This window comes from Mycteria americana, unplaced genomic scaffold (genome assembly GCF_035582795.1).
Source record: "Mycteria americana isolate JAX WOST 10 ecotype Jacksonville Zoo and Gardens unplaced genomic scaffold, USCA_MyAme_1.0 Scaffold_244, whole genome shotgun sequence".
In the NCBI taxonomy this organism is placed as follows: domain Eukaryota; kingdom Metazoa; phylum Chordata; class Aves; order Ciconiiformes; family Ciconiidae; genus Mycteria; species Mycteria americana.
Window position 1 is genome coordinate 3,219 of NW_027445583.1, and position 27,464 is coordinate 30,682.

At 68.8% G+C, this 27,464-nt stretch overlaps 1 protein-coding gene across 1 annotated transcript; it reads right to left on the reverse strand.

Moving 5' to 3' along the window:
• Window positions 1-26,834, reverse strand: LOC142403398 (complement C4-like; the record flags this gene model as incomplete). The annotated part of the gene is given in 26 exon segments (XM_075489637.1): window positions 1-133; window positions 1,511-1,631; window positions 4,367-4,462; window positions 7,246-7,329; window positions 7,447-7,536; window positions 7,753-7,855; window positions 8,753-8,827; window positions 11,177-11,267; window positions 11,636-11,772; window positions 11,950-12,038; window positions 12,164-12,257; window positions 12,382-12,441; window positions 12,921-13,091; window positions 13,190-13,356; window positions 14,491-14,656; window positions 15,957-16,073; window positions 17,370-17,526; window positions 18,418-18,493; window positions 19,569-19,766; window positions 22,803-22,892; window positions 22,982-23,033; window positions 23,957-24,103; window positions 24,105-24,158; window positions 24,770-24,909; window positions 25,828-25,898; window positions 26,736-26,834. Coding segments are annotated over 26 exon segments (2,878 nt in total), but the record flags the coding sequence as incomplete, so codon positions are not given.
• Between the last annotated feature and the right edge of the window lie 630 nt (window positions 26,835-27,464).

Consider the following 27,464-nt stretch of genomic DNA (forward strand, 5'->3'; position numbering starts at 1 on the left):
TCAGACGGGGCAGCCCCGCGCGCGCACGGTGTCCATGAAGCCCCGCAGGGGGGGGCAGGGCGCGGCCGGGCGGCAGCGGGGGAGGGGCGGCACCGCCTCCAGCCAGGAGCGGGGACCCAGCAGGAACCGGGGGCTGGAGAGGGGAGGGGTGACAGGGGGGGGACAGGGGGGGACATGGGGAGAGGGGACAGGGGGACAGGGGGGGACAGGGAGGGACAGGGGGGACATGGGGAGAGGGGACGGGGGGGGACAGGGGACGGGGGACAGGAGGGGATGGGGGGACAGGGGGACAAGGGACAGGGAGGGACAGGGGGACATGGGGATGGGGGGGACAGGGGGGACATGGGGAGAGGGGACAGGGGGGGACAGGGGACATGGGGAGAGGGGGGGACAGGGGACGGGGGACAGGAGGGGATGGGGGGACAGGGGGACAAGGGACAGGGAGGGACAGGGGGACATGGGGATGGGGGGGACAGGGGACGGGGGGGGACAGGGGGGACATGGGGAGAGGGGACAGGGGGACAGGAGGAGAGGGGACGGGGGGGGACAGGGGACATGGGGAGAGGGGGGGACAGGGGACGGGGGACAGGAGGGGATGGGGGGACAGGGGGACAAGGGACAGGGGGACAAGGGGACATGGGGATGGGGGGGACAGGGGGGGACAGGGGACATGGGACACGGGACAGGGGATGGGGTATGGGGGGGACAGGGGGACAAGGGGGACAGGGGGGACAGGGGGACAAGGGGGACAGGGGGGACAGGGGGGACAGGGGGGACAGGGGACAGGGGGACAGGAGGAGAGGGGACAGGGGACGGGGGGACAGGGGACATGGGGACAAGGGACAGGGGGACAAGGGACAGGGGGACAAGGGGACATGGGGATGGGGGGGACAGGGGACAGGGGGAGAGGGGACAGGGGGGGACAGGGGACATGGGACATGGGACACGGGACAGGGGATGGGGTATGGGGGGGACAGGGGGACAAGGGGGACAGGGGGGACAGGGAGGGACAGGGGGACAGGGAGGGACAGGGGGACAAGGGACAGGGGGACAAGGGGGACAGGGGACACATAGGGACACATAGGGGTATGGGGACATGGGGACAGGGGGATGGGGGACGGGGGGGACATGGGGACATGGAGGATTTAGGGACATGGGGACATGGGGACATGGGGACAGGGCAGGACAGGGGACAAGGGGACACAGGGAGGGACATGGGGACATGGAGGATTTGGGGACATGGGGACATGGGGACATGGGGACAGGGCAGGACAGGGGACAAGGGGACACAGGGAGGGACATGGGGACATGGAGGATTTGGGGACATGGGGACAGGGGACAAGGGGACACAGGGAGGGACATGGGGACATGGAGGATTTGGGGACATGGGGACAGGGGACAAGGGGACAGAGGGAGGGACATGGGGACATGGCGGGACATGAGGACGTGGGGACAGCTGGGGACAGTTGGGGACAGCTGGGGACAGTTGGGGACAGCGGCCCCCCCTCACCGTCCGTGGGCGTCGGTCACGGTCCCATCCCCCCCCATGAGCAGGTACCGCTGCGGGGGGCGGAGCCTCAGGGGGCAACTGCTCCGCCCCAGCGCCTGGCCCCGCCCCCCCGGGGCCACCTCTGCGGGACCAGTAGGGACCAGTAAGGACCAGTCTGCACCGGTACCGACCGGTACGCACCGGCGCACACCAGTAAGAACCAACGTGCACCAGCGACAACCCCGGAGAGCCACTATGCACCAGTAAGAACCGGTACGGACCAGTACACACCAGTACGCACCGGTACGCACCAGTAACAACCAGTAAGCACCAGTAACGACGACTTAGAAGCACTACACACCAGTAAGCACCAGTAAAAAACGCTTAGAAGCAGTATGCACCAGTAAGAACCAGTAAACACCAGTAAGAACCGTTATGCACCAGTATGCACCAGTAAGCACCAGTATGGGTCAGTAAGAAGCAGTATGCACCAGGAAGCACCAGTAAGAACCATTATGCACCAGTAAGCACCAGTAAGAAGCAGTAAAAAGCAGTAAGAACCAGTATGCACCAGTATGGGTCAGTAAGAAGCAGTATGCACCAGTAAGAACCATTATGCACCAGTAAGAAGCAGTAAAAAGCAGTAAGAACCAGTAAGAACCAGTATGCACCAGTATGGGTCAATAAGAAGCAGTATGCACCAGTAAGCACCAGTAAGAAGCAGTAAGAAGCAGTAAGAACCAGTATGCACCAGTAAGCACCAGTATGCACCGCTAACCACCAGTATGCACCAGTATGCACCAATAAACACTAGTATGCTCCAGTAAGAACCAGCATGCACCAGTAAGAACCAGTATATACCGATCAGCACCAGTAAGAGCTGTTATGTACCAGTATGGCTCAGTAAGAAACCAGTAAGCACCAGTAAGAACCACTAACCCCCCAGCGCAGCACGCCCCCCCCCCCAGCTTTCCCAGTACAGCCCAGTTCACTCTCATGCTCTCCCAGTATGGCGCAAGGCCCCCCCAGTGCCACCCCAGTATGGCCCAGTACATCCCAGTGCCCCCTCTAGCACCACCCCAGTATGGCCCAGTACATCCCAGTGCCCCCTACTATGGCCCAGTGCCCCCTCTAGCACCACCCCAGTATGGCCCAGTACATCCCAGTACCCCCCAGTACAGCCCAGGGCCCCCCCAGTATGGCCCAGTATATCCCAGTGCCCCCCAGTATGGCCCCGCCCCCCTCCCAGTATGGCCCTGGGCCCCCCCATAGTGTCCTTATGCCCCCCCAGTGCCCTCCCAGTATACCCCAGTATAGCCCAGTGCCCTCCACTATGGTCCCACAGTGCCCCCTAGTGGCCTTTCAGTGTGTCCCAGTCCCTCCCAGTCCCCCCAGTCCCACCCCCCAGTCCCTCCCAGTACCCCCAGTCTCACCTCCCAGTCCCCCCCAGTCCCTCCCAGTGCCCCCAGTCTCACCTCCCAGTCCCTCCAGTCCCCCCAGTCTCACCTCCCAGTACCCCCAGTGCCCCCAGTCCCACCTCCCAGTCCCCCCCAGTCCCTCCCAGTCCCACCTCCCAGTCCCTCCAGTGCCCCCAGTCTCACCCCCCAGTCGCCCCAGTCTCACCCCCCAGTCCCTCCCAGTGCCCCCAGTCCCACCCCCCAGTCCCTCCCAGTCCCCCCCAGTGCCCCCAGTCCCACCCCCCAGTCCCTCCCAGTCCCCCCCAGTGCCCCCAGTCTCACCTCCCAGTCCCTCCCAGTCCCTCCCAGTGCCCCCAGTCCCACCTCCCAGTCCTTCCCAGTCCCCCCAGTGCCCCCAGTCCCACCTCCCAGCCCCTCCCAGTGCCCCCAGTCTCACCCCCCAGTCCCCCCAGTCCCACCCCCCAGTCCCTCCCAGTGCCCCCAGTCCCACCTCCCAGTCCCCCCAGTCCCTCCCAGTCCCCCCAGTCCCACCCCCCAGTCCCTCCCAGTACCCCCAGTCTCACCTCCCAGTCCCCCCCAGTCCCTCCCAGTGCCCCCAGTCTCACCTCCCAGTCCCTCCAGTCCCCCCAGTCTCACCTCCCAGTACCCCCAGTGCCCCCAGTCCCACCTCCCAGTCCCCCCCAGTCCCTCCCAGTCCCACCTCCCAGTCCCTCCAGTGCCCCCAGTCTCACCCCCCAGTCGCCCCAGTCTCACCCCCCAGTCCCTCCCAGTGCCCCCAGTCCCACCCCCCAGTCCCTCCCAGTCCCCCCCAGTGCCCCCAGTCTCACCTCCCAGTCCCTCCCAGTCCCTCCCAGTGCCCCCAGTCCCACCTCCCAGTCCTTCCCAGTCCCCCCAGTGCCCCCAGTCCCACCTCCCAGCCCCTCCCAGTGCCCCCAGTGCCCCCAGTCTCACCCCCCAGTCCCCCCAGTCCCACCCCCCAGTCCCTCCCAGTGCCCCCAGTGCCCCCAGTCCCACCTCCCAGTCCCCCCAGTCCCTCCCAGTCCCCCCAGTCCCACCCCCCAGTCCCTCCCAGTCCCCCCAGTGCCCCCAGTCCCACCTCCCAGTCCCCCCAGTCCCTCCCAGTCCCCCCAGTGCCCCCAGTCTCACCCCCCAGTCCCTCCCAGTCCCCCCAGTCCCACCTCCCAGTCCCTCCCAGTGCCCCCAGTGCCCCCAGTCCCACCTCCCAGTCCCTCCCAGTCCCTCCCAGTGCCCCCAGTCCCCCCAGTCTCACCCCCCAGTCCCCCCCCCCAGTCCCTCCCAGTCCCTCCCAGTGCCCCCAGTCCCACCCCCCAGTCCCTCCCAGTGCCCCCAGTCTCACCTCCCAGTCCCTCCCAGTGCCCCCAGTCCCACCTCCCAGTCCCCCCAGTCCCTCCCAGTGCCCCCAGTCTCACCTCCCAGTCCCTCCCAGTGCCCCCAGTGCCCCCAGTCCCACCTCCCAGCAGCACCTCCAGGATCCGGATGTCGAAGGCCTGGAAAGGCCCCACCTCGCTCTGGGCCAGCACCTGCACCACTAGGGCTGGGGTCAGGGGGCAGAGGTCAGCGGGGTCACAGAGCTCACGGGGGGGGGGGGGGGGGGGGGCAGGGGGGCGGGGGCTAAGGGGGGGCGGGGGGGGTCAAAGGGGTCATTGGGGTCATGGGGAGGGCGGGGGGGCGGGGCTTGGGGAGCAGTTTTGGGGTGCGGTTCTGGGTGCAGTTTCGGGGTGCAGAGGGTTTGGGGTGCAGGTTTGGGGTGCGGTTCTGGGCGGTTTTGGGGTGCAGTACTGGGGTGCAGAGGTTTTGGGGTGCAGAAGTTTTGGGGCGCAGTTTTGGGGTACAGAGGTTTTGGGGTGCGGTTCTGGGTGCAGTTTTGGGGTGCAGAGGGTTTGGGGTGCAGTTTCGGGGTGCAGGTTTGGGGTGCGGTTCTGGGAGCAGTTTCGGGGTGCAGGTTTGGGTGCAGTTTTGGGGTGCAGAGGTTTTGGGGTGCGGTTCTGGGGTGCAAAGGTTTTGGGGTGCAGTTTCGGGGTGCAGGTTTGGGGTGCGGTTGGCACAGTTTGGGGGTGCAGTTCTGGGGTGTGGTTTTGGGGTGCAGTTTTGGGGTGCAGGGTTTGGGGTGCAGGTTTGGGGTGAGGTTTTGGGGTGCAGTTCTGGGTGCAGGTTTGGGGTACAGAGGGTTTGGGGTACAGAGGGTTTGGGGTGCAGGTTTGGGGTGCAGAGGTTTCGGGGTGCAGGTTTGGGGTGCGGTTCTGGGTGCAGTTTCGGGGTGCAGAGGGTTTGGGGTGAAGTTCTGGGGTGCAGTTTTGGGGTGCAGAGGTTTTGGGGTGCAGAGGGTTTGGGGTGCAGTTTCGGGGTGCAGGTTTGGGGTGCGGTTCTGGGAGCAGTTTCGGGGTGCAGGTTTGGTTGCAGTTTTGGGGTGCAGAGGGTTTGGGGTGCGGTTCTGGGGTGCAGAGGTTTTGGGGTACAGAGGTTTTGGGGTGCAGAGGTTTTGGGGTGCGGTTCTGGGGTGCAGGGTTTGGGGTGCAGTTCTGGGTGCAATTTTGGGGTGCAGAGGGTTTGGGGTGCAGTTTCGGGGTGCGGTTCTGGGAGCAGTTTCGGGGTGCAGGTTTGGGTGCAGTTTTGGGGTGCAGAGGGTTTGGGGTGCAGAGGTTTCGGGGGGCAGTTCCAGGGTGCAGGTTTAGGGCGCAGTTTTGGGGTGCAGTACTGCGGTGCAGTTTTGGGGTGCAGGGTTTCGGGGTGCAGAGGTTTCGGGGAACAGTTTTGGGGTGCAGAGGTTTTGGGGTGCAGTTTTGGGGTGCAGGGTTTGGGGTACAGAGGGTTTGGGGAGCAGTTTTGGGGTGCAGAGGGTTTGGGGTACGGTTTTGGGGTGCAGTTGTGTGGAGCAGTTTTGGGGTGAGGTTTTGGGGTGCAGGGTTTGGGGTGCAGGTTTGGGGTGCAGTTCTGGGTGCAGTTTCGGGGTGCAGAGGGTTTGGGGTGAAGTTCTGGGGTGCAGGTTTGGGGTGCAGAGGTTTTGGGGCGCAGTTTTGGGGTGCAGGTTTGGGGTGCGGTTCTGGGAGCAGTTTCGGGGTGCAGGTTTGGGTGCAGTTTTGGGGTGCAGAGGGTTTGGGGTGCGGTTCTGGGGTGCAGGGTTTGGGGTGCAGGTTTGGGTGCAGAGGGTTTGGGGTGCAGAGGTTTCGGGGTGCAGTTTCAGGGTGCAGGTTTAGGGCGCAGTTTTGGGGTGCAGTTCTGGGGTGCAGGTTTGGGGTGCAGGGTTTCGGGGTGCAGAGGTTTCGGGACACAGTTTTGGGGTGCAGAGGTTTTGGGGTGCAGTTCTGGGGTGCAGGGTTTGGGGTACAGAGGGTTTGGGGTGCGGTTCTGGGGTGCAGATGGTTTGGGGTGCAGTTGTGTGGAGCAGTTTCGGGGTGCAGGTTTGGGGATGCAGGGTGGGGGTGCAGTTTCAGGGTGCAGGGTTTGGGGTGCAGGTTTTGGGTGCAGGTTTTGGGGTGCAGGTTTAGGGTGCAGGGTGGGGGTGCAGGTTTGGGGTGCAGTTTGGGGTGCAGGTTTTGGGGTGCAGGTTTGGGGTGCAGAGGTTTGGGGTGCAGGTTTGGGGTGCAGTTTTGGGGTGCAGTCTTTTGGGGTGCAGTCTTTTGGGGTGCAGAGGGTTTGGGGTGCAGTTTTGGGGTGCAGGGTTTTGGGGTGCAGAGGTCTCGGGGCGCGGTTCTGGGTGCAGAGGTTTCGGGGTGCAGGTTTGGGGTGCGGTTCTGGGCGCAGTTTTGGGGTGCAGAGCTTTTGGGGTGTGGTTTTGGGGTGCAGTTTTGGGGTGCAGGGTTTGGGGTACAGAGGGTTTGGGGTGCAGTTTTGGGGTGCAGTTTTGGGGTGCAGAGGTTTTGGGGCGCAGTTTTGGGGTGCGGTTCTGGGGTGCAGAGGGTTTGGGGTGCAGTTGTGTGGAGCAGTTTCGGGGTGCAGGGTTTGGGGTGCGGTTCTGGGTGCAGTTTTGGGGTGCAGTATTGGGGTGCAGAGGTTTCGGGGCACAGTTTTGGGGTACAGAGGTTTTGGGGTGCGGTTTTGGGTGCAGTTTTGGGGTGCAGAGATTTTGGGGTGCAGAGGTTTCGGGGTGCAGGTTTGGGGTGCGGTTCTGGGCACAGTTTTGGGGTGCAGTATTGGGGTGCAGAGGTTTCGGGGCACAGTTTTGGGGTACAGAGGTTTTGGGGTGCGGTTCTGGGTGCAGTTTCGGGGTGCAGGTTTGGGGTGCAGGTTTGGGGTGCGGTTCTGGGCACAGTTCTGGGGTGCAGGGTTTCGGGGCGCAGAGGTTTCGGGGTGCAGGGTTTGGGGGCGCGGGCCCCTCACCGTAGTCGACGCGGGGGCTGTAGCAGGCGAAGTCCAGGCGATCGTCCAGCGTCAGCGCCCCCCGCCGCAGCTGGGGGCACCCCCCTGGGGGCAGGGCCCGCTCAGCCCCGCCCGCGGCCTGGGGGGGGTCCCCAGGGTGGGGGGGTCCCCGGGGTGGGGGGGGTCCCCAGGGTGGGGGGGGGGGGGGGGAGGGGGTCCCACCTTGGGCGCAGAGGCAGAGCTGGGGGGAGCAGAGGGTGGGGACCACGCTGCTCCGCCGGGGGGCGCTGTAGAACACGGAGCAGCGCCGGGCTGGGCGGGGCCGGGGGGGTGGAGTCAGCGAGGACACGCCCCCCCCACCGCCCTGCCGGCCACGCCCCCCCTGCCGGCCACACCCGCCGAGGCTTCGCCACCCAGACTCGGCTCGCAGCCGGCCAGGCCCCGCCCACTTGCGGGCTGCAACCCCCCCGCCCACCCGGAGACCACGCCCCCCCCCGGAGACCACGCCCATCCGCCGGTCACGCCCACCCGGCTCGTAGTAGTCGTAGATGGCCGCCATGGCCGGCTGGAGGTGGCCCACGGCCACCTCTTGGGTGGCCCCGAAGCTGATACACTGGCGCTGGGTGGGGACCTGGGGGGACACGGGGACATGGGGGGACGTGGGGGATGGGGGGGACATGGGGACATGGGGACATGGGACAGGGGGGGACATGAGGGGACATGGGGGGACAGGGGGGACATGGGGGGATATGGGGACAGGGGGATGTGGGGGATGGGGACATGGGGGGACATGGGGGTTGGGGGAACATGGGGACAGGGGACACATGGGGACAGGGGGGACATAGGGACGTGGGCGATCTGGAGGACACGGGGTCACTTGGGGACACAGGGCAACACGGGGGACATGGGGGACACGGGGGGACACGGGGACACGGGGGACACTTGGGGACACAGGGGGACACGGGGGGACACAGGGGACATGGGGGGACATGAGGGGACACAAGGGGACATGGGGGACAGTTGGGGACACAGGGGGACATGGGGGGACACAGGGTACACGGGGGACACTTGGGGACACGGGGGGACACAGGGGGACATGGGGACACGGGGGGACACGGGGGACACTTGGGGACATGGGGACACAGGGGGACACGGGGGACATGGGGGGACATGGGGACACTTGGGGACACAGGGGGACACGGGGGGACACGGGGGACATGGGGGGACATGAGGGGACACAAGGGGACACGGGGGACAGTTGGGGACACAGGGGGACATGGGGGACACTTGGGGACATGGGGGACACGGGGGGACACGGGGACAGGGGGGACACGGGGGTTGGGGGGACACGGGGACAGGGGGGACATGGGGACAGGGGACACATGGGGACATGGGGGATGCAAGGGGACATGGGGACAGGGGGGACATAGGGATGTGGGGGATCTGGGAGACACGGGGACACTTGGGGACACGGGGGGACACGGGGGACATGGGGGGACACGGGGACAGGGGGACAGGGGGTCCCCACCTGGTCGAGGTAGATGACCAGCCGGGCCCCGCTGAGCTCGTAGTGGCTGATCCAGCGATCGACCACGTCCCGCAGCTGGGGGGGACACGGTCAGCCCGGCCCCGCCCCCCGCCCCCCAACACCCCGACACCCCAACGTGTCACCCCAACAACCCCCAACACCCCCTGACACCCCGACAGCCCAACGTGTCACCCCAACACCGCACGAACCTCTAAACCTCCAACGCCCCCTGGCACCCCAACACCCCAACACCCCAAGACCCCAACACCCCCAACACCCCCCGACACCCCCTGACACCCCAACACCCCCCAATGCCCCCTGACACCCCAAGACCCCAACACCCCCAACAACCCCCAATGCCCCCTGACACCCCAACACCCCCAATGCCCCATAACACCCCAACACCCTGACACCCCAACAACCTCCAACACCCCCTGGCACCCCAACTCCCCCCAACATCCCAACACCCCCAACACCCCCTGACACCCCAAGACCCCCAACACCCCAAGACCCCAACACCCTCAACAACCCCCAACACCCCCTGACACCCCAACACCCCCAACATCCCCCAACGTCCCCCAACACCCCAACAACCTCCAACACCCCCTGGCACCCCGACGTCCCCCAACACCCCAAGACCCCCAACAACCCCCAACACCCCCCCTGGCACCCCAAGACCCCAATGCCCCCCGACACCCCAACACCTCAAGAACCTCCAACACCCCCTGACACCCCAAGACCCCCAACACCCCCAAGACCCCAACACCCCCAAGACCCCAACACCCCCAACACCCCAAGAACCTCTAAACCCCCAACAACCCCAACAACCCCCAACACCCCCTGGCACCCCAACGTCCCCCAACACCCCCCAACACCCCCAGACCCCAACACCCCCAACAACCCCCAACACCCCCCCCAACACCCCCAAGACCCCAACACCCCCAACACCCCAACAACCCCCAACACCCCCCTGACACCCCAATGCCCCCCAACGCCCCCTGACACCCCAACACCCCAACACCCCAAGAACCTCTAAACCCCCAACACCCCCAACAACCCCCAACACCCCCTGGCACCCCAAGACCCCAAGACCCCAATGCCCCCCGACACCCCAACACCTCAAGAACCTCCAACACCCCCTGACACCCCAAGACCCCCAACACCCCCAAGACCCCAACACCCCCAAGACCCCAACACCCCCAACACCCCAAGAACCTCTAAACCCCCAACAACCCCAACAACCCCCAACACCCCCTGGCACCCCAACGTCCCCCAACACCCCCCAACACCCCCAGACCCCAACACCCCCAACAACCCCCAACACCCCCCCCAACACCCCCAAGACCCCAACACCCCCAACACCCCAACAACCCCCAACACCCCCCTGACACCCCAATGCCCCCCAACGCCCCCTGACACCCCAACACCCCAACACCCCAAGAACCTCTAAACCCCCAACACCCCCAACAACCCCCAACACCCCCTGGCACCCCAAGACCCCAAGACCCCAATGCCCCCCGACACCCCAACACCTCAAGAACCTCCAACACCCCCTGACACCCCAAGACCCCCAACACCCCCAAGACCCCAACACCCCCAAGACCCCAACACCCCCAACACCCCAAGAACCTCTAAACCCCCAACAACCCCAACAACCCCCAACACCCCCTGGCACCCCAACGTCCCCCAACACCCCCCAACACCCCCAGACCCCAACACCCCCAACAACCCCCAACACCCCCCCCAACACCCCCAAGACCCCAACACCCCCAACACCCCAACAACCCCCAACACCCCCCTGACACCCCAATGCCCCCCAACACCCCCTGACACCCCAACACCCCAACACCCCAACACCCCAAGAACCTCTAAACCCCCAACACCCCCAACACCCCCCAACACCCCCTGGCACCCCAAGACCCCTCAATGCCCCAACACCCCAACACCCCAACAACCGCCAACACCCCCTGACACCCCAACGTCCCCCAACACCCCAAGACCCCCAACAACCCCCAACACCCCCTGGCACCCCAAGACCCCAAGACCCCAATGCCCCCCGAAACCCCAACACCTCAAGAACCTCCAACACCCCCTGGCACCCCAACGTCCCCCAACACCCCCCAACACCCACAGACCCCAACACCCCCAACACCCCCCCTGGCACCCCAAGCCCCCCCAACGCCCCCTGACCCCCCCAACACCTCAAGAACCTCTCAACCCCCAACACCCCCAACACCCCCAACACCCCAAGCCCCCCCCCCAACACCCCCTGACACCCCAAGACCCCCAACACCCCCAAGACCCCCAACACCCCCCAACAACCCCAGACCCCAACACCCCCAACACCCCAAGCCCCCCCCCCCCAACACCCCCTGACACCCCCAGCACCCCAAGACCCCCCAACGCCCCCCGGACCCCCCCCACCTTGTCCAGGTCGGGGCGGTGCGGCCGGAAGCCGCTGAGCAGGGAGATCTCGGCCACCGCCATCCCCGACAGCTCCAGCCCCGCCTCCCGCCTGGTCCGGGACACGCCCGTCAGGGGGCGGGGCCACATGCCCCGCCCCCCCCGCGCCACGCCCCCCGGAACCAGGAAGCCCCCCCCCCCCCCCATTTCCAAGTGGAACAGGAAGCTCCGTCCCCGTTCCCAGGCACAGAGGAAGTCCCGCCCTCGCTTCCAGGCAGAACAGGAAGTCCCGCCCACCCCGGGCAGCCCCACCCCGTGGCTCAGGAGTAAACAGGAAATCCCGCCCCCCGCTCGCAGGCAGACCCGGAAGTCCCGCCCCCCCCCCGCCCGGTGAAAAAGGAAGTCCCGCCCACACAGACCCCAGCCCGGCAGGAAGTCCCGCCCTCGAGCCCCCGCGAAACAGGAAGTCCCGCCCCTCACCAGAAGCAGATCAGGAAGGCGACCTCCCGGCCGGCGTCACGCACGTCCCGCCCCCGCCGCCGCCGCCCCCGCGCCTCCCATGATTCCCTGGGGCTCGGGGGGGCGGTGTCCTCTGCAGGCTCCTCCCCCTCCGCAGGCTCCTCCCTCTCTGCAGGCTCCTCCCTCTCCGCAGGCTCCTCCCTCTCCGCAGGCTCCGCCCCTTCTGCAGGCCTTGACCCCTCCGTAGGCTTCGGACTCTCTGCAGGCTCCGCCCCTACTGCAGGCTCCGCCCCTGCTGCAGGCTCCACCCCTTCCACGGGCTCCGCCTCCTCGGCCTTCACCCCTTGCTCTGGCTCCGCCCCTTCCTCAGGCTCCGCCCCTTCCTCAGGCTCCGCCTCCTCCTCGTAGTCCTCATAGTCTTCCTCTGGGGGGGGGGGCGGCCATGACAGGCAGGGGAAGGTGGCTCCGCCCCCTCCCGCAGAGGGGGCGTGGCCCGAAAGGGGGCGGGGCTCGCGGGGGGGGCGGGGCTTATGGTGGGCGTGGCCTCACCCTGGTAGAGGATGGGTCCGGTGACGGCCACCTCCAGGCCCAGCCCCTGGCAGCTGCCGTTGAGGGGGGACATGAGGCGGAACTGGCGCAGGACCTGGCGGGGACGCGGGCGTCGGGGGAGGGGACCCGGGGCTGGGGGAGGGGACCCGGGCGTCGGGGGAGGGGACGCGGGCGTCGGGGGACGCCCAGCAGTCGGGGACACCCGGGCGGCCGCTGACCTTCAGGGTGCCTTCGCCGTGTCCCTCCACCTGCACCGTGATGGGGCTGCCCAGGGGCACCTTGGGGGGGGGGCGGGGGGACGCGGGTGGGTGACAGACACCGTGTCCCCGTGTCCCCCCCGTCCCCGTGTCCCCTCCGTCCCCGTGTCCCCATGTCCCCCCGTGTCCCCCCAATGTCCCCCCGTGTCCCCATGTCCCCCATGTCCCCCCATGTCCCCTCAATGTCCCCCCGTGTCCCCCCAATGTCCCCCCGTGTCCCCATGTCCCCATGTCCCCACGTCCCCCCATGTCCCCACGTCCCCCCATGTCCCCCACATCCCCCCATGTCCCCATGTCCCCGTGTCCCCGTGTCCCCCACGTCCCCCTATGTCCCCATGTCCCCCCACATCCCCACATCCCCCCATGTCCCCCCACGTCCCCCGTGTCCCCATGTCCCCATGTCCCCCATGTCCCCCCATCCCCCCATGTCCCCACGTCGCCCATGTCCCCACGTCCCCCCCCATCCCCCCACGTCCCCGTGTCCCCCCCCGTATCCCCACCTGCAGCTCCTGCTCCAGCGACTCCAGGCCGGGTCCCAGTGTCACCCGGGTCCCCCCGGCCCCCCCGCGGCTCCCCCCCGGCCAGGACAGCCCCAGGCTGAGCCCGGCCCCGGCCTCCTGCCCCCAGTGCAGCCACATCCGCGTCAGCGCCTCCAGGGCCACCAGCGTGTCCTGCGGGCACCGGGGCGGCCGCCTGGGTGGGGGACCCCGGCCTGCCGGGGGGGACCCCCACCCCCCCCCGAACCCCCCGCCCCCCGCCGCGGGGCTACCTGGGTGGAGCGGAACCCGCCGCCGTAGTTGCCCTGGGCCCGCAGCCACCGGGCCGCCCGGGCGGCGCCGTCGCCGTCGCGGTGCTGCAGCAGCGCCAGGAGCCCGTAGGCCGTCGCCTCCACCGTGGCCCCCGCCGCCCCCGCCGGCCACAGCTGCGCCCGGCCCCCTGCGGGACCCCCCCGGCGGGGCGACGCTGGCACCCGCCCGGCCGCCGGGCCCCCGCCCCCGGGGGCAGGGGGGACCCCGACACCCGGGGGACCCCGGGAGGGACGCGGGCGGGCGGGAGACGGCGAGCCCCGAGGGGGGGGGGCCCGGTGCCGAGGAGCCGCTGACGGCCCCAGCCCCACCCAGGGACCCCGGCGGGCGGGTGACCCCGTGGTGACCCCAGGGCGACCCCAGGGTGACCCCAGCATGCAGGTGACCCCGTGGTGACCCCAGGGCGACCCCAGGGTGACCCCAGCATGCAGGTGACCCCACAGTGACCCCAGGGTGACCCCACAATGACCCCAGCATGCAGGTGACCCCGCGGTGACCCCATAGTGACCCCAGGGTGACCCCACGGTGACCCCAGCATCCAGGTGACCCCAGAGTGACCCCATAGTGACCCCACGGTGACCCCACGGTGACCCCAGCATGCAGGTGACCCCATAGTGACCCCGCAGTGACCCCACGATGACCCCAGCATCCAGGTGACCCTAGAGTGACCCCATAGTGACCCCATAGTGACCCCAGGGTGACCCCATGGTGACCCCAGCATGCAGGTGACCCCACAGTGACCCTGCAGTGACCCCACAGTGACCCCAGCATCCAGGTGACCCTAGAGTGACCCCACAGTGACCCCACGGTGACCCCAGCATGCAGGTGACCCCAGGGTGACCCCACAGTGACCCCAGCATGCAGGTGACCCCATAGTGACCCCGGCGTGACCCCACAGTGACCCCAGCATGCAGGTGACCCCAGAGTGACCCCGTAGTGACCCCATAGTGACCCCAGGGTGACCCCGCGGTGACCCCAGCATGCAGGTGACCCCATAGTGACCCCGCAGTGACCCCACGATGACCCCAGCATCCAGGTGACCCTAGAGTGACCCCACAGTGACCCCACGATGACCCCAGCATGCAGGTGACCCCAGGGTGACCCCACAGTGACCCCAGCATGCAGGTGACCCCATAGTGACCCCGGCGTGACCCCACAGTGACCCCAGCATGCAGCTGACCCCATAGTGACCCCAGGGTGACCCCGCGGTGACCCCAGCACGCAGGTGACCCCGCGGTGACCCCGCGGTGACCCCGGGGCTCACCCTGGGCGGGGCGGGCCAGGCGGCGCAGGCGCTGCAGGGCGGGGGAGGGGCCGGGGGGGCCGGTGTCCCCCAGCGCCAGCGCGTAGGCGGTGATGGCCGTGCCGAACGTCCCCAGCGTCCCCACGCGGCCCCGCAGGAAGGCGGCGGCTCGAGACAGAGCCTGGTCCTGCGGCAGGGAGAGGGGACGGGGACGGGGGGGGACGGGGGGGACAGGGGGACACATGGGGACATGGGGGGACAGGGGGACATTGGGGATGTGGGGGGACATGGGGGGACATGGGGACATGGGGACGTGGGGGACATGGGGATGTGGGGATGTGGGGATGTGGGGACAGGGGACGGGGACGGGGGACATGGGGACATGGGGACACATGGGGACATGGGGACATTGGGGATGTGGGGGGACATGGGGATGTGGGGACGGGGGAGGGGGACGGGGGGACGTAGGGATGTGGGGACATGGGGACATGGGGGGACAGGGGACAGGGGATGTGGGGACGTGGGGGGACATGGGGGGACATGGGGACGTGGGGACGTGGGGACGTGGGGACGTGGGGACACATGGGGCGACACGGGGACGTGGGGACGTGGGGACATGAGGATGTGGGGACATGGGGGGACATGGGGACATTGGGGACATGTGGAGACACATGGGGGACATGGGGACATGAGGGGACAAGGGACAGTTGGGGACATGGGGACGTGGGGACATGGGGACGTGGGGACGGGGATGGGGGATGTGGGGACATGGGGACACATGGGGACACATGGGGACATGGGGATGTGGGGACGTGGGGACGTGGGGACGTGGGGACAGGGGACAGGGACAGGGCACGTGGGGACATGGGGACACATGGGGACACATGGGGACATGGGGGGATATGGGGACGTGGGGACGTGGGGACGGGGATGGCGGACGTGGGGACATGGGGACACATGGGGACATGGGGACGTGGGGACGTGGGGACAGGGGACAGGGACGGGGCACGTGGGGACATGGGGACACATGGGGGGACATGGGGACATGGGAGGACGTGGGGGGACATGGGGGGACATTGGGGATGTGGGGGGACATGGGGACATTGGGGACACGTGGAGACACATGGGGGACATGAGGGGACATGGGGACATGAGGGGACATGGGGACAGGGGGACACATGGGGGACATGAGGGGACAAGGGGCAGTTGGGGCCATGGGGGGCCATGGGGGCCACACGAGGACACACAGGCACACAGGGGACGTGGGGACAGACATGGGGCACGTGGGGACGTGACAGGGGTGTGGGGACAGGGGACGGCACCCAGGGCTGGCACACGGGGACACCGGTGGGGATGCCAGGACCCGTGGGTGGGACACCAGAGGGGACACAAACAGGAGGGGACAAGGGACACGGAGGACACGGGGAGGGGACAGGGGGAGAGGGAGGGGTTGCGGGGAGGGGACACATGGGGACACGGGGACGCACCAGGTGGGCGTGGTCGGGGCTGTCGGGTGGCAGGAGGACACGTGCCCCCTGCAGGGCCACCACCACGAAGGCCGTCAGGGACACGGTGGCCTCAGGACCCGGGTCTGCCACGCTGCCCTGGGGACACGGGGACACCGGGGAGGGCGTGAGACGGGGGGGACACGGGGAGGGGGGGGGTGACACGGGGGGGTGACACAGGGTCTCACGGGTGGTCGCAGAGGGGACATTGCATGGGGACACGGCATGGGGAGGTGGCACGGGGACATCGCGTGGGGATGTGACACGGGAAGAGGTCACGAGGACGTTGCATGGGGACGTTGCGCAGGGAGGCGCCCCGGGGAGGTGACACGGCGAGGTGACACAGGGAGGTGGCACGGGGAGGTGGCACAGGGCCATTGCGCGGGGACATCGCACGGGGAGACAGCGTGGGGACGTGGCGCGGGGAGGTGGCCTGGGGACATTGCATGGGGACATAGGATGGGGAGGTGACGCGGGCAGGTGACCTGAGGATGTGGCCCGGGAAGATAACCCTGGAGGTGACGCTGGAGGTGGCCCTGGAGGTGGCCCTAGAGGTGACCCTAGAGGTGGCCCTGGAGGTGATTCTGGAGGTGGCCATGGGGGTGGCCCTGGAGGTGGCCTGGGGAGGTGGCCCTGGGGGTGACGCGGGAGGTGGCCATGGAGCTGGCCGTAGAGGTGGCCCTGGAGGTGACCCTAGAGGTGACCCTGGAGATGGCCATGGAGGTGGCCCTGGAGGTGGCCCTAGAGGTGGTCCTGGAGGTGGCCATGGACGTGACCCTGGAGGTGACCCTAGAGGTGGCCCTGGAGGTGGCCATGGAGGTGACCCTGGAGGTGACCCTAGAGGTGGCCATGGAGGTGGCCATGGAGGTGGCCATGGAGGTGGCCCTGGAGGTGACCCTAGAGGTGACCCTGGAGGTGGCCATGGAGGTGGCCCTGGAGGTGGCCATGGAGGTGGCCCTAGAGGTGGCCCTGGAGGTGGCCATGGACGTGACCCTGGAGGTGACCCTAGAGGTGGCCCTGGAGGTGGCCCTGGAGGTGGCCATGGAGGTGGCCCTGGAGGTGACCCTGGAGGTGGCCATGGAGGTGGCCTGGGGAGGTGGCCCTGGGGGTGACGCTGGAGGTGGCCCTGGAGGTGACACTGGAGGTGGCTATGGAGGTGGCCATGGAGGTGGCCCCGGAGGTGGCCATGGAGGTGGCCCTGGAGGTGGCCCTGGGGGTGATGCTGGAGGTGGCCCTGGAGGTGGCCATGGAGGTGGCCCTGGAGGTGGCCCTGGGGGTGATGCTGGAGGTGGCCCTGGGGGAGACGCTGGAGGTGGCCATGGAGGTGGCCCTGGAGGTGGCCCTGGGGGTGATGCTGGAGGTGGCCATGGAGGTGGCCTGTCCCCATGTCCCCACCTGCATCTCCCGGTGCAGGACGGGCTCCTTCTCCTGGAAGGCGCCATCGGGACGCTGCTGTCCCAGCAGCCACCGCAGGGACGCCTCGGGGCCACCCGTGGCCACCGGCAGGTAGGGACGGGCCAGGGCCAGCACCCGCAGCACCAGCGCCGTCAGCCTGCGGGGACGACCCGCTGCCACCGCGTCCCCGGGGCCCCCATCGCCACGTGTCCCCGTGTCCCCGTGTCCCCGTGTCCCCGTGTCCCTGTGTCCCCCCATCCTCCTGTCCCCATGTCCCCATGTCCCCCACGTCCCCCTGCCTGCCATCCCCATGTCCCCACTATGTCCCCATGTCCCCTGTCCCCATGTCCCACCATGACCCCATGTCCCCATGTCCCCCATGTCCCCCCATGACCCCATGTCCCCATGTCCCCATGTCCCCTGTCCCCATGTCCCCATGTCCCCCCATGTCCCCCCCTGTCCCCCTGTCCCCCATGTCCCCACGTACCCCCTGTCCCCACGTCCCCCTGTCCCCCTGTCCCTTGATGTCCCCGTGTCCCTTGATGTCCCCGTCCCCCTGTCCCCCATGTCCCCATGTCCCCCTGTCCCCACGTCCCCCCGTCCCCCTGTCCCCCTGTCCCTTGATGTCCCCCTGTCCCCATGTCCCCATGTCCCTTGATGTCCCTGTGTCTCTTGATGTCCCCATGTCCCTCGATGTCCCCATGTCCCCTGTCCCCATGTCCCCCCGTCCCCCTGTCCCCCTGTCCCTCGATGTCCCCCTGTCCCCATGTCCCCATGTCCCTTGATGTCCCTGTGTTCCTTGATGTCCCCATGTCCCCTGTCCCCATGTCCCTGTGTCCCCATGTCCCTTGATGTCCCCCTGTCCCTTGATGTCCCCGTCCCCCTGTCCCCCATGTCCCCATGTCCCCACGTCCCCCCGTCCCCCTGTCCCCCATGTCCCCCTGTCCCCACGTCCCCCTGTCCCCTGTCCCCCTGTCCCCTGTCCCTCGATGTCCCCCTGTCCCCTGATGTCCCCCTGTCCCCTGTCCCCTGCTGTCCCCGCCCTCACCAGGTGCTGCTGCCCCGGTGCTGCCAGGCGCTGTAGGAGCCGTCGCCCTTGCGGAAGCTCTGCACCCGCTCGAAGCCTGCGGGGGCGCGGGGGGGACAGCGCTGCTCCAGCGCCCGGGCCGGCCCTCAGCCCCCCACCGCCCCACTGCGCCCCATAGCCCCATCGCCCCACTGCGCCCCATAGCCCCCATAGCCCCACTGCGCCCCATAGCCCCCATAGCCCCATCGCCCCATAGCCCCCATCACCCCATAGCCCCTATAGCCCCATAGCCCCATAGCCCCACTGCACCACATAGCCCCATAGCCCCCACTGCACCACATAGCCCCCATAGCCCCATCGCCCCATAGCCCCCATAGCCCCATAGCCCCCATAGCCCCATCGCCCCATAGCCCCATAGCCCCTATAGCCCCATCGCCCCATAGCCCCTATAGCCCCATAGCCCCACTGTGCCCCATAGCCCCTATAGCCCCATCACCCCATCGCCCCATAGCCCCATCGCCCCATAGCCCCCATAGCCCCATCGCCCCATAGCCCCATAGCCCCATAGCCCCATAGCCCCTATAGCCCCATAGCCCCACTGCACCCCATAGCCCCCATAGCCCCATCGCCCCATAGCCCCCATCGCCCCATAGCCCCTATAGCCCCATAGCCCCCACTGCACCCCATAGCCCCCATAGCCCCCATAGCCCCTCATTGCACCCCATAGCCCCCCACATCCCATAGCCCCCACTGCACCCCATAGCCCCACAGCCCCATAGCCCCCATAGCCCCCACTGCACCCCATAGCCCCCATAGCCCCCTAGCCCCCATAGCCCCATAGCCCCCACTGCACCCCATAGCCCCCATCGCCCCATAGCCCCCCACTGCACCCCATAGGCCCCCCATCCCATAGCCCCCATAGCCCCCCCACTGCACCCCCATAGCCCCCCCCACTCCATAGCCCCCCCCAGGCCCCCCATGTCCCCCCACATCCCATCGCCGCCATAGCCCCCATTCCCCCCCCAGCCCCCATCGCCCCCCACACCCCATAGCCCCCCCCCAGGCCCCCCATGCCCCCCCACATCCCACTGCCCCCATAGCCCCCATTGCCCCCCCATCCCCCCTCACCCCCCATGCCCCCCCCACCCCATAGCCCCCCCCGCCCCCCGTACCCCTCTGGAGGCCGCGCAGGCCGCGGGGGCGGGAATCGGGGGGCAGCCCCCTCCAGCCCCCGCTCTGGTCCAGGTAGCGCAGGGCGGCGGCGCGGGGGGCCAGGGCCATCAGCGCCTGCTCCCCACAGCCCCGCGGGGACCGCAGCAGCGTCCCCCCCATCCCCAGCGCCCCCCGCACCGCCCAGCCCCCCACCCGGCCTGGGGGGAGCGGGCCGGGGGGCACGGGGGGACGGGCGGGGGGACACGGGGACGCACGGGGACGCGTGGGGACACGCGGGCAGATGCATGGGGACACGCCGGGGGACACGCGTGGGGACACGGGGACACGCGGGGGGACACGGGGACGGGCATGGGGACACGCGGGCAGACGCATGGGGAGAGGTGGGGGGACACGCGGGGGGGCACGGGGACACGTGGGGGGACACGCGGGGGGACACGGGGACAGGCACGGGGACGCACAGGGACACACGCAGGCAGACGTATGGGGAGACGTGGGGGCATGCGTGGGGGCACGGGGACGGGCATGGGGACACACGGGGGGACACGGGGACACGTGGGGACACACGGGCAGACGCATGGGGACAGGCGGGGGGACACGCAGGGGGACACGGGGACGCACGGGGACGCGTGGGGACACGCGGGCAGACGCATGGGGAGAGGTGGGGGGACACGTGGGGGGACACGGGGGCGGGGACGCACGGGGACGCGTGGGGACACGCGGGGGGACACGCGGGGGGACACGGGGACGGGCACGGGGACACGTGGGGACACGTGGGGACACACGCGGGCAGACACATGGGGAGATGTGGGGACACACGGGGGGACACAGGGACAGGCACGGGGACGCACGGGGACAGGCGGGGGGACACGCGGGGGGACACGGGGACGGGCACGGGGACGCACGGGGACACGTGGGGACACGCGGGCAGACGCATGGGGAGAGGTGGGGACACGCGGGGGGACACGCGGGGGGACAGGCATGGGGACACGGGGACGGGCATGGGGACGCACAGGGACGCACGGGGACACACGTGGGCAGACGCATGGGGAGACGTGGGGACACGCATGGGGACACAGGGACACGTGCAGGTACAGGCGTGGGGACGCAGGGGGGGACACGGGGACGGGCATGGGGACGCATGGGGACACGTGGGGACACACACGGGGGGACACGGGGACGCACGGGGACACGTGGGGACACGCGGGCAGACGCATGGGGAGAGGTGGGGACACGCGTGGGGGCACGGGGACACGCGGGGGGACACGCGTGGGGACACGGGGACGGGCACGGGGACGCACGGGGACACATGGGGACACAGGGAGAGAGAGGCGTGGGGGCACGCGGGGGGACACGGGGACACGCGGGGGGACGGGCGTGGGGACGCGGGGGGGGACGTGTACGGGGACACATGGGGACAGGCGTGGGGAGAGAGATGGGGACACCCGCGGGGGCACGGGGACACGCGTGGGGACAGAGGTGGGGACGTGCGGGGACACACATGGGGAGACAGGTGGGGGTACGGGGACAGGCGGGGGGACACACGTGGGGACACGTATGGGGACACACGTGGGGACACGCACGGGGACGCAGATGGGGACACGCATGGGGACACGGATGGGGACAGGCGTGGGGACACGTGGGGACACGCATGGGGCAGGGGGACAGGCGTGGGGACATGTATGGGGACAAACATGGGACATGGGGATGTTCAGGGGGACACAGATTGGGGACACGTGGGGACACAGATGGGGACACACGTGGGGGGACATGGGGACATGCATGGGGGCACGGGGACGGGCAGGGGGACACGTGTGGGGACACGGGGACACACACGGGGATGGGGACACGCACAGGGACAGGGACAGGGACAGGGACAGGGACACAGTCAGTGCTGGACGTTAGATGTCCCCACCCCCTCTCCCCATGTCCCCATGTCCCCATGTCCCCTCATATCCCCCCCGTGTCCCCAACACCTGTCCCCACCGTGTCCCCACCACCCACCCCCACGTCCCCAAGTCCCCAAGTCCCCATGTCCCCCCCATGTCCCCACCCCTGTGGCCCCATTCGTGTGTCCCCAACACTCGTTCCCCTGTCCCCACCGTGTCCCCACCCCTTTGTCCCCAACACTCGTCCCCCTGTCCCCACCATGTCCCACCATGTCCCCATGCCCATGTCCCCACCACGACTCCTCCCTGTGTCCCCACCTTGACCCCTCCCCATGTCCCCACCATGTCCTCGTCCCCGTGACCCTTCCATGTCCCCACCCCATGACCTCCCCACGTCCCTGCCCCTGTGTCCCCGTCCCCGTGTCCCCAACACTCATCCCGTCCCACCGTGGGCCCACCATGTCCCCATCCCTGTGTCCCCACCCTGTCCCCACGCCCTCCCTGTCACCTCCCCGTGTCCCCAGTGCCCATCCTCATGTCCCCACCCTGTCCCTCTGTCCCCGCCATGTCCCCATGGCCCCAGCAATCGTCCCCCTGTCCCACCATGCCCCATCCCCATGTCCCTGTCCCCATGTCCCCACCATGTCCCTGTCCCCACCACATCCTCCACGTCCCCCCATGTCCCTCCATGTCCCCATGTCCCCATGTCCTCATGTCCCTCCATGTCCCCCCATGTTCCCCAATGTCCCCCCATGTCCCTCCATGTCCCCATGTCCTCATGTCCCTCCATGTCCCCCATGTCCCCCATGTTACCCAATGTCCCCCCATGTCCCCATGTCCCTGTGTCCCTCCATGTCCCCATGTCCCTCCATGTTCCCCAATGTCCCCCCATGTCCCCCATGTCCCCATGTCCCCATGTCCCTGTGTCCCTCCATGTCCCCATGTCCCTGTGTCCCCCCATGTCCCCATGTCCCTCCATGTCCCCCATGTCCCCGTGTCCCTGTGTCCCTCCATGTCCCCATGTGTCCCCATGTCCCCCATGTCCTCATGTCCCCGTGTCCCTCCATGTCCCCCCATGTCCCCATGTCCCTCCATGTCCCCCCATGTCCCCCATGTCCTCATGTCCCCATGTCCCCATGTCCCCATGTCCCCCATGTCCCCGTGTCCCCATGTCCCTCCATGTCCCCCCATATCCCCATGTCCCCATGTCTCCATGTCCCCATGTCCCCCATGTCCCCACGTCCCCATGTCCCCCCATGTCCCCGTGTCCCCCCATGCCCCCCATGTCCCCCCATGTCCCCATGTCCCCCCATGTCCCCACGCCCCCCTCCCCGTGTCCCCACCCACCGGTGACGCGGATGCTGACGCTGAACTCCCCGTCGGGGATGACGCCAGCTGGGACGTCCCCGGGGATCTCCAGGGTCCGGCCCCCCTCGCCTGCGGGGAGGGGACCTCAGCGGGCTTGGACCCCCGGGTGCCCCCGCGCCCATGGGTGCCCCCGCGCCCCCGGGTGCCCCCGGCCCCACCGTCGGTGTCCAGGACGTAGCTGGTCTCCTCCAGGTGCAGCTCCCCCTCGGGCTGCGGGAACAGGCGTCAGCGGGGACCCAGCACCGAGGGGCACCCAGGGGTGCGGGGGGCACCCAGGGGTGCGGGAAGGGACCCAGGGGTGGGGAGGGGGACCCAGGTGTCCCGGGGACCCAGGAGAGGACCCAGGCATCGAGGGGCACCCAAGGGTGCGGGGGGCACCCAGGGGTGCGGGAAGGGGACCCAGGCATCGAGGGGCACCCAGGGGTGAGGGAAGGGGACCCAGGTGTCTGGGGGGCACCCAAGGGTGCGGGAAGGGACCCAGGGGTGGGGAGGGGGACCCAGGCGTCCAGGGGACCCAGGAGAGGACCCAGGCATCTGGGGGGCACCCAGGGGTGCGGGAAGGGGACCCAGGCATCGAGGGGCACCCAGGGGTGCGGGGGGCACCCAGGGGTGCGGGATGGGGACCCAGGCATCAAGGGGCACCCAAGGGTGCGGGAAGGGACCCAGGCGCCCGGGGGCACCCAGGGGTGCGGGAAGGGACCCAGGGGTGGGGAGGGGGACCCAGGCGTCCAGGGGACCCAGGAGAGGACCCAGACATCTGGGGGGCACCCAGGGGTGCGGGAAGGGGACCCAGGCATCAAGGGGCACCCAAGGGTGCGGGAAGGGGACCCAGGCATCGAGGGGCACCCAGGGGGGTGGGAGGGGGACCCAGGCGTCTGGGGGGCACCCAGGGGTGCGGGAAGGGGACCCAGGCGCCTGGGGTCCCGGGGGTGTGGGGGGCACCCAGGGGTGCAGGAAGGGACCCAGGCGCCCGGGGGCACCCAAGGGTGCGGGAAGGGGACCCAGGCATCGAGGGGCACCCAGGGGGGTGGGAGGGGGACCCAGGCGTCTGGGGGGCACCCAGGGGTGCGGGAAGGGACCCAGGCGCCTGGGGTCCCGGGGGTGCGGGGGGCACCCAGGGGTGGGGGTCTCACCTCGACGTGGAGGACACGGGTGAGGCTGTCCCCCACCCCCCAGGGTCCGCGGGCGGTGATGGTGATGGGGACGTCCCCGGGGCGCACGGCCACCAGGGTGAGGGGCACGGCCACCGCCCCCCCGGGGGGCACCGCCAGGCGCTGGGGGGGCCCCGTCCAGCTCCGCGCAGACGCCCTCCGCCACCGCCAGCGTCACCGTCACCTGCGCCACCGCAGCGTCACCCGGGCGGGGGGGGGATATGGGGCCCGGGGGGGAGCTATGGGTCGGGGGGGGGGGGGTATAGGGGGTGGCTACGGAGCACAGGGGGTGGCTATGGGGCACAGAAGGGTAGATATGGGGAAGGGGGGGATCTATGGGGCAGGGAGGTTATCAATGGGGAACAGAGGGATAACCGCGGGGCACGGGGTAGCTATGGGGCAGGGGGCAGCTGTGGGGCAGGGGGTACCTATAGGGCAGAGGTTATCTGTGGGGCACAGGGGGGATCTGTGGGGCACAGAGGAGTATCTACGGGGAGAAGGAGTGTATCTATGGGGTAGGGGACATCTATGGGGCAGAAGGGCATCTACGGGCGAGAAGGGGGTATCTATGGGGCGGGGGGGTATGTATGGGGCACAGATCCATCAATGGGGTAGAGATGCATCTATATGCAGAGGGGCATCTGTGGGGCACGGGGCGTCTATGGGGCAGAAGGGGTATCTATGGAGCATATAGAGGAATCTGTGGGGCACCGAGGTATCTATGGGGCAGGGGGGCATCTATGGGCCAGAGGATTATCTATGGGGTGGGGGGCATCTCTGGGGTTGGGGACTCACGTTGACGCTGTGGGGCAGCCTGTTGTGGATGTGGGGCAGGAGCTGCAGCTGCTCGTGGGGGCGGGTGCTGGGGGGCAGGCGCAGCCCCACGTAGACCTCCTGGGTCACCGTCACCCGGTGGGGCACCGCCACGCACAGCCCTGCCAGCGCCGCGTCACCGTGGGGCAGGGACGGGGAGGGGTGGGGGGGGACATGGGGGACGTGGGGGACGTGGGGGACATTGGGGAGACATGGGGGAACATTGGGGACATGGGGACATGGGGACATGGGGGACATGGGGGATGTGGGGACACGGGGACATGGGGACATTGGGGACTTGGGGACATGGGGACATGGAAGGACATGGGGGGACATGGGGACATGGGGGACATGGGGACATGGGGACATTGGGGACATGGGGGAACATTGGGGACATAGGTGGACATGGGGGATGTGGGGACAAGTGGGATGTGGGGACATGGGGACATGGGGACATGGGGGGACATGGGGGACGTGGGGACATGGGGACATGGGGGATGTGGGGACATGGGGACATGGGGACATTGGGGACATGGGTGGACATGGGGGATGTGGGGACATGGGGACATGGGGGATGTGGGGACAAGTGGGATGTGGGGACATGGGGACATGGGGACATGGGGGGACATGGGGACATGGGGGGACATGGGGGACGTGGGGACATGGGGACATGGAGGGAGATGGGGGACATGGGGACATGGGGACACATGGGGGACATGGGGACATGGAGGGACATGGGGACATGGGGGGATATGGGGGGATATGGGGGATGTGGGGACATGTGGGGACATGGGGGACACACCACAGGGACATGGGAACACCGCCCCTTGGTGACATCAGGGGTGACATGGGATGGTGGCATCACCCTAGGGGTCACTGCTGCCTGGGGACACCACAAGGGATGTGGGGACATGGGGACACGGGGGGGCTGTGGGGACATGGGGGACAGCATGGGGGGCAGGGGTGTGGGGAGACATGGGGACCCCATGGGGAGATGGGGACACTGAGGTGACACATGGGGACACCGAGGTGACACTGACCGTGGCCGGGGATGACGGCGATGGCCTGAATCTCCCAGGTGGTGATGGAGTCGGGGAGGATGACTGTGACCCTGGGGGACATGGGGACAGGGGGGTGACATGGGGACATGGGGATATGGGGACATGGGGGACATGAGGACATGGGGACATGGGGGACATGGGGACATGGGGACATGGGGACATGGGGACATGAGGACATGGGGACATGGGGGACATGGGGACATGGGGACATGAGGACATGGGGGACATGGGGACGTGGGGACATGGGGACATGGGGACATGAGGACATGGGGGACATGGGGACGTGGGGACATGGGGACATGGGGACATGAGGACATGGGACATGGGGGACATGGGGACGTGGGGACATGGGGACATGGGGGGACATGAGGACATGGGGACATGGGACATGGGGGGACATGGGGACATGGGGACATGGGGACATGGGGACATGGGGGGACATGAGGACATGGGGACATGGGGGACATGGGGACATGGGGACATGGGGACATGAGGACATGGGGACATGGGGGACATGGGGACGTGGGGACATGGGGACATGGGGACATGGGGGGACATGGGACATGGGGACATGGGGATGTGGGGGGACATGGGGACATGGGGGGACATGGGGACATGGGGACATGGGGACATGGGGACATGGGGGGACATGAGGACATGGGGACATGGGGGACATGGGGACGTGGGGTGACATGAGGGGACATGGGGACATGGGGACATGGGGACATGAGGACATGGGGACATGGGGGACATGGGGGACATGGGGACATGGGGATGTGGGGACGTGGGGACATGGGGACATGGGGACACGGGGACACGGGGACACGGGGACATGGGGTGACATGGGGGGACGTGGGGCCGCGGGGTGGGGGTGGGGGCGGTGTCACCTGGCGGAGCCGTTGGCGGGGACGCTGCGCCAGAGCCAGCTCTCGGGGAAGAAGCTGCGGGCGGGGGACGTCCCCGTCCCCCCACTCCTCCTCCTGCTCCTGGAAGAAAACTGGGGGGGCCCCGGCCTCCGCCACTGCCCCTCCCCCACACCGGGGACCCCGGCAGCGGGACTGCCCCTCCCCCCCGCGCCCCCCTTCCAACCCCCGCACCCCCCCATGGACCCCCCCCTCCCCCCCGGGCCCAGCCATCCGACACACCCCCCCCCCCCCCCATGGGCTCAGCGCCCCCCTCCCCCCAGGGCCCCCCTCCCTCATGCACCCCCTCCCCCATGCCCCTCCCCCCACCAATGCCCCCCCCCCCGCACCCAGCCCCCTCCTCATAGACCCCCCCATGGTCCCCTCAGCCCCTCCCCCCATGCCCCCCCTCCCCCGTGCCCCTCCCCCCCCCACCAATGCCCCCCCCCCGCACCCCAGCCCCCCCCCCCCCGGCCCCCTCCCCCATGCACCCCCTCCCCCATGCCCCTCCCCCGCACCCAGCCCCCTCTTTATGGCCCCCCCCGTGCCCGCCCCATGGCCCCCTCCCCCATGCGCCCCCTCCCCCATGCCCCTCCCCCCACCAATGCCCCCCCCCCGCACCCAGCCCCCCCCCATGGCCCCCCAGCCCCTCCCCGCACCCAGCCCCCCCCGTGCCCCCCCCAGCCGCGCCCCCATGCGCCCCCTCCCCCCCCC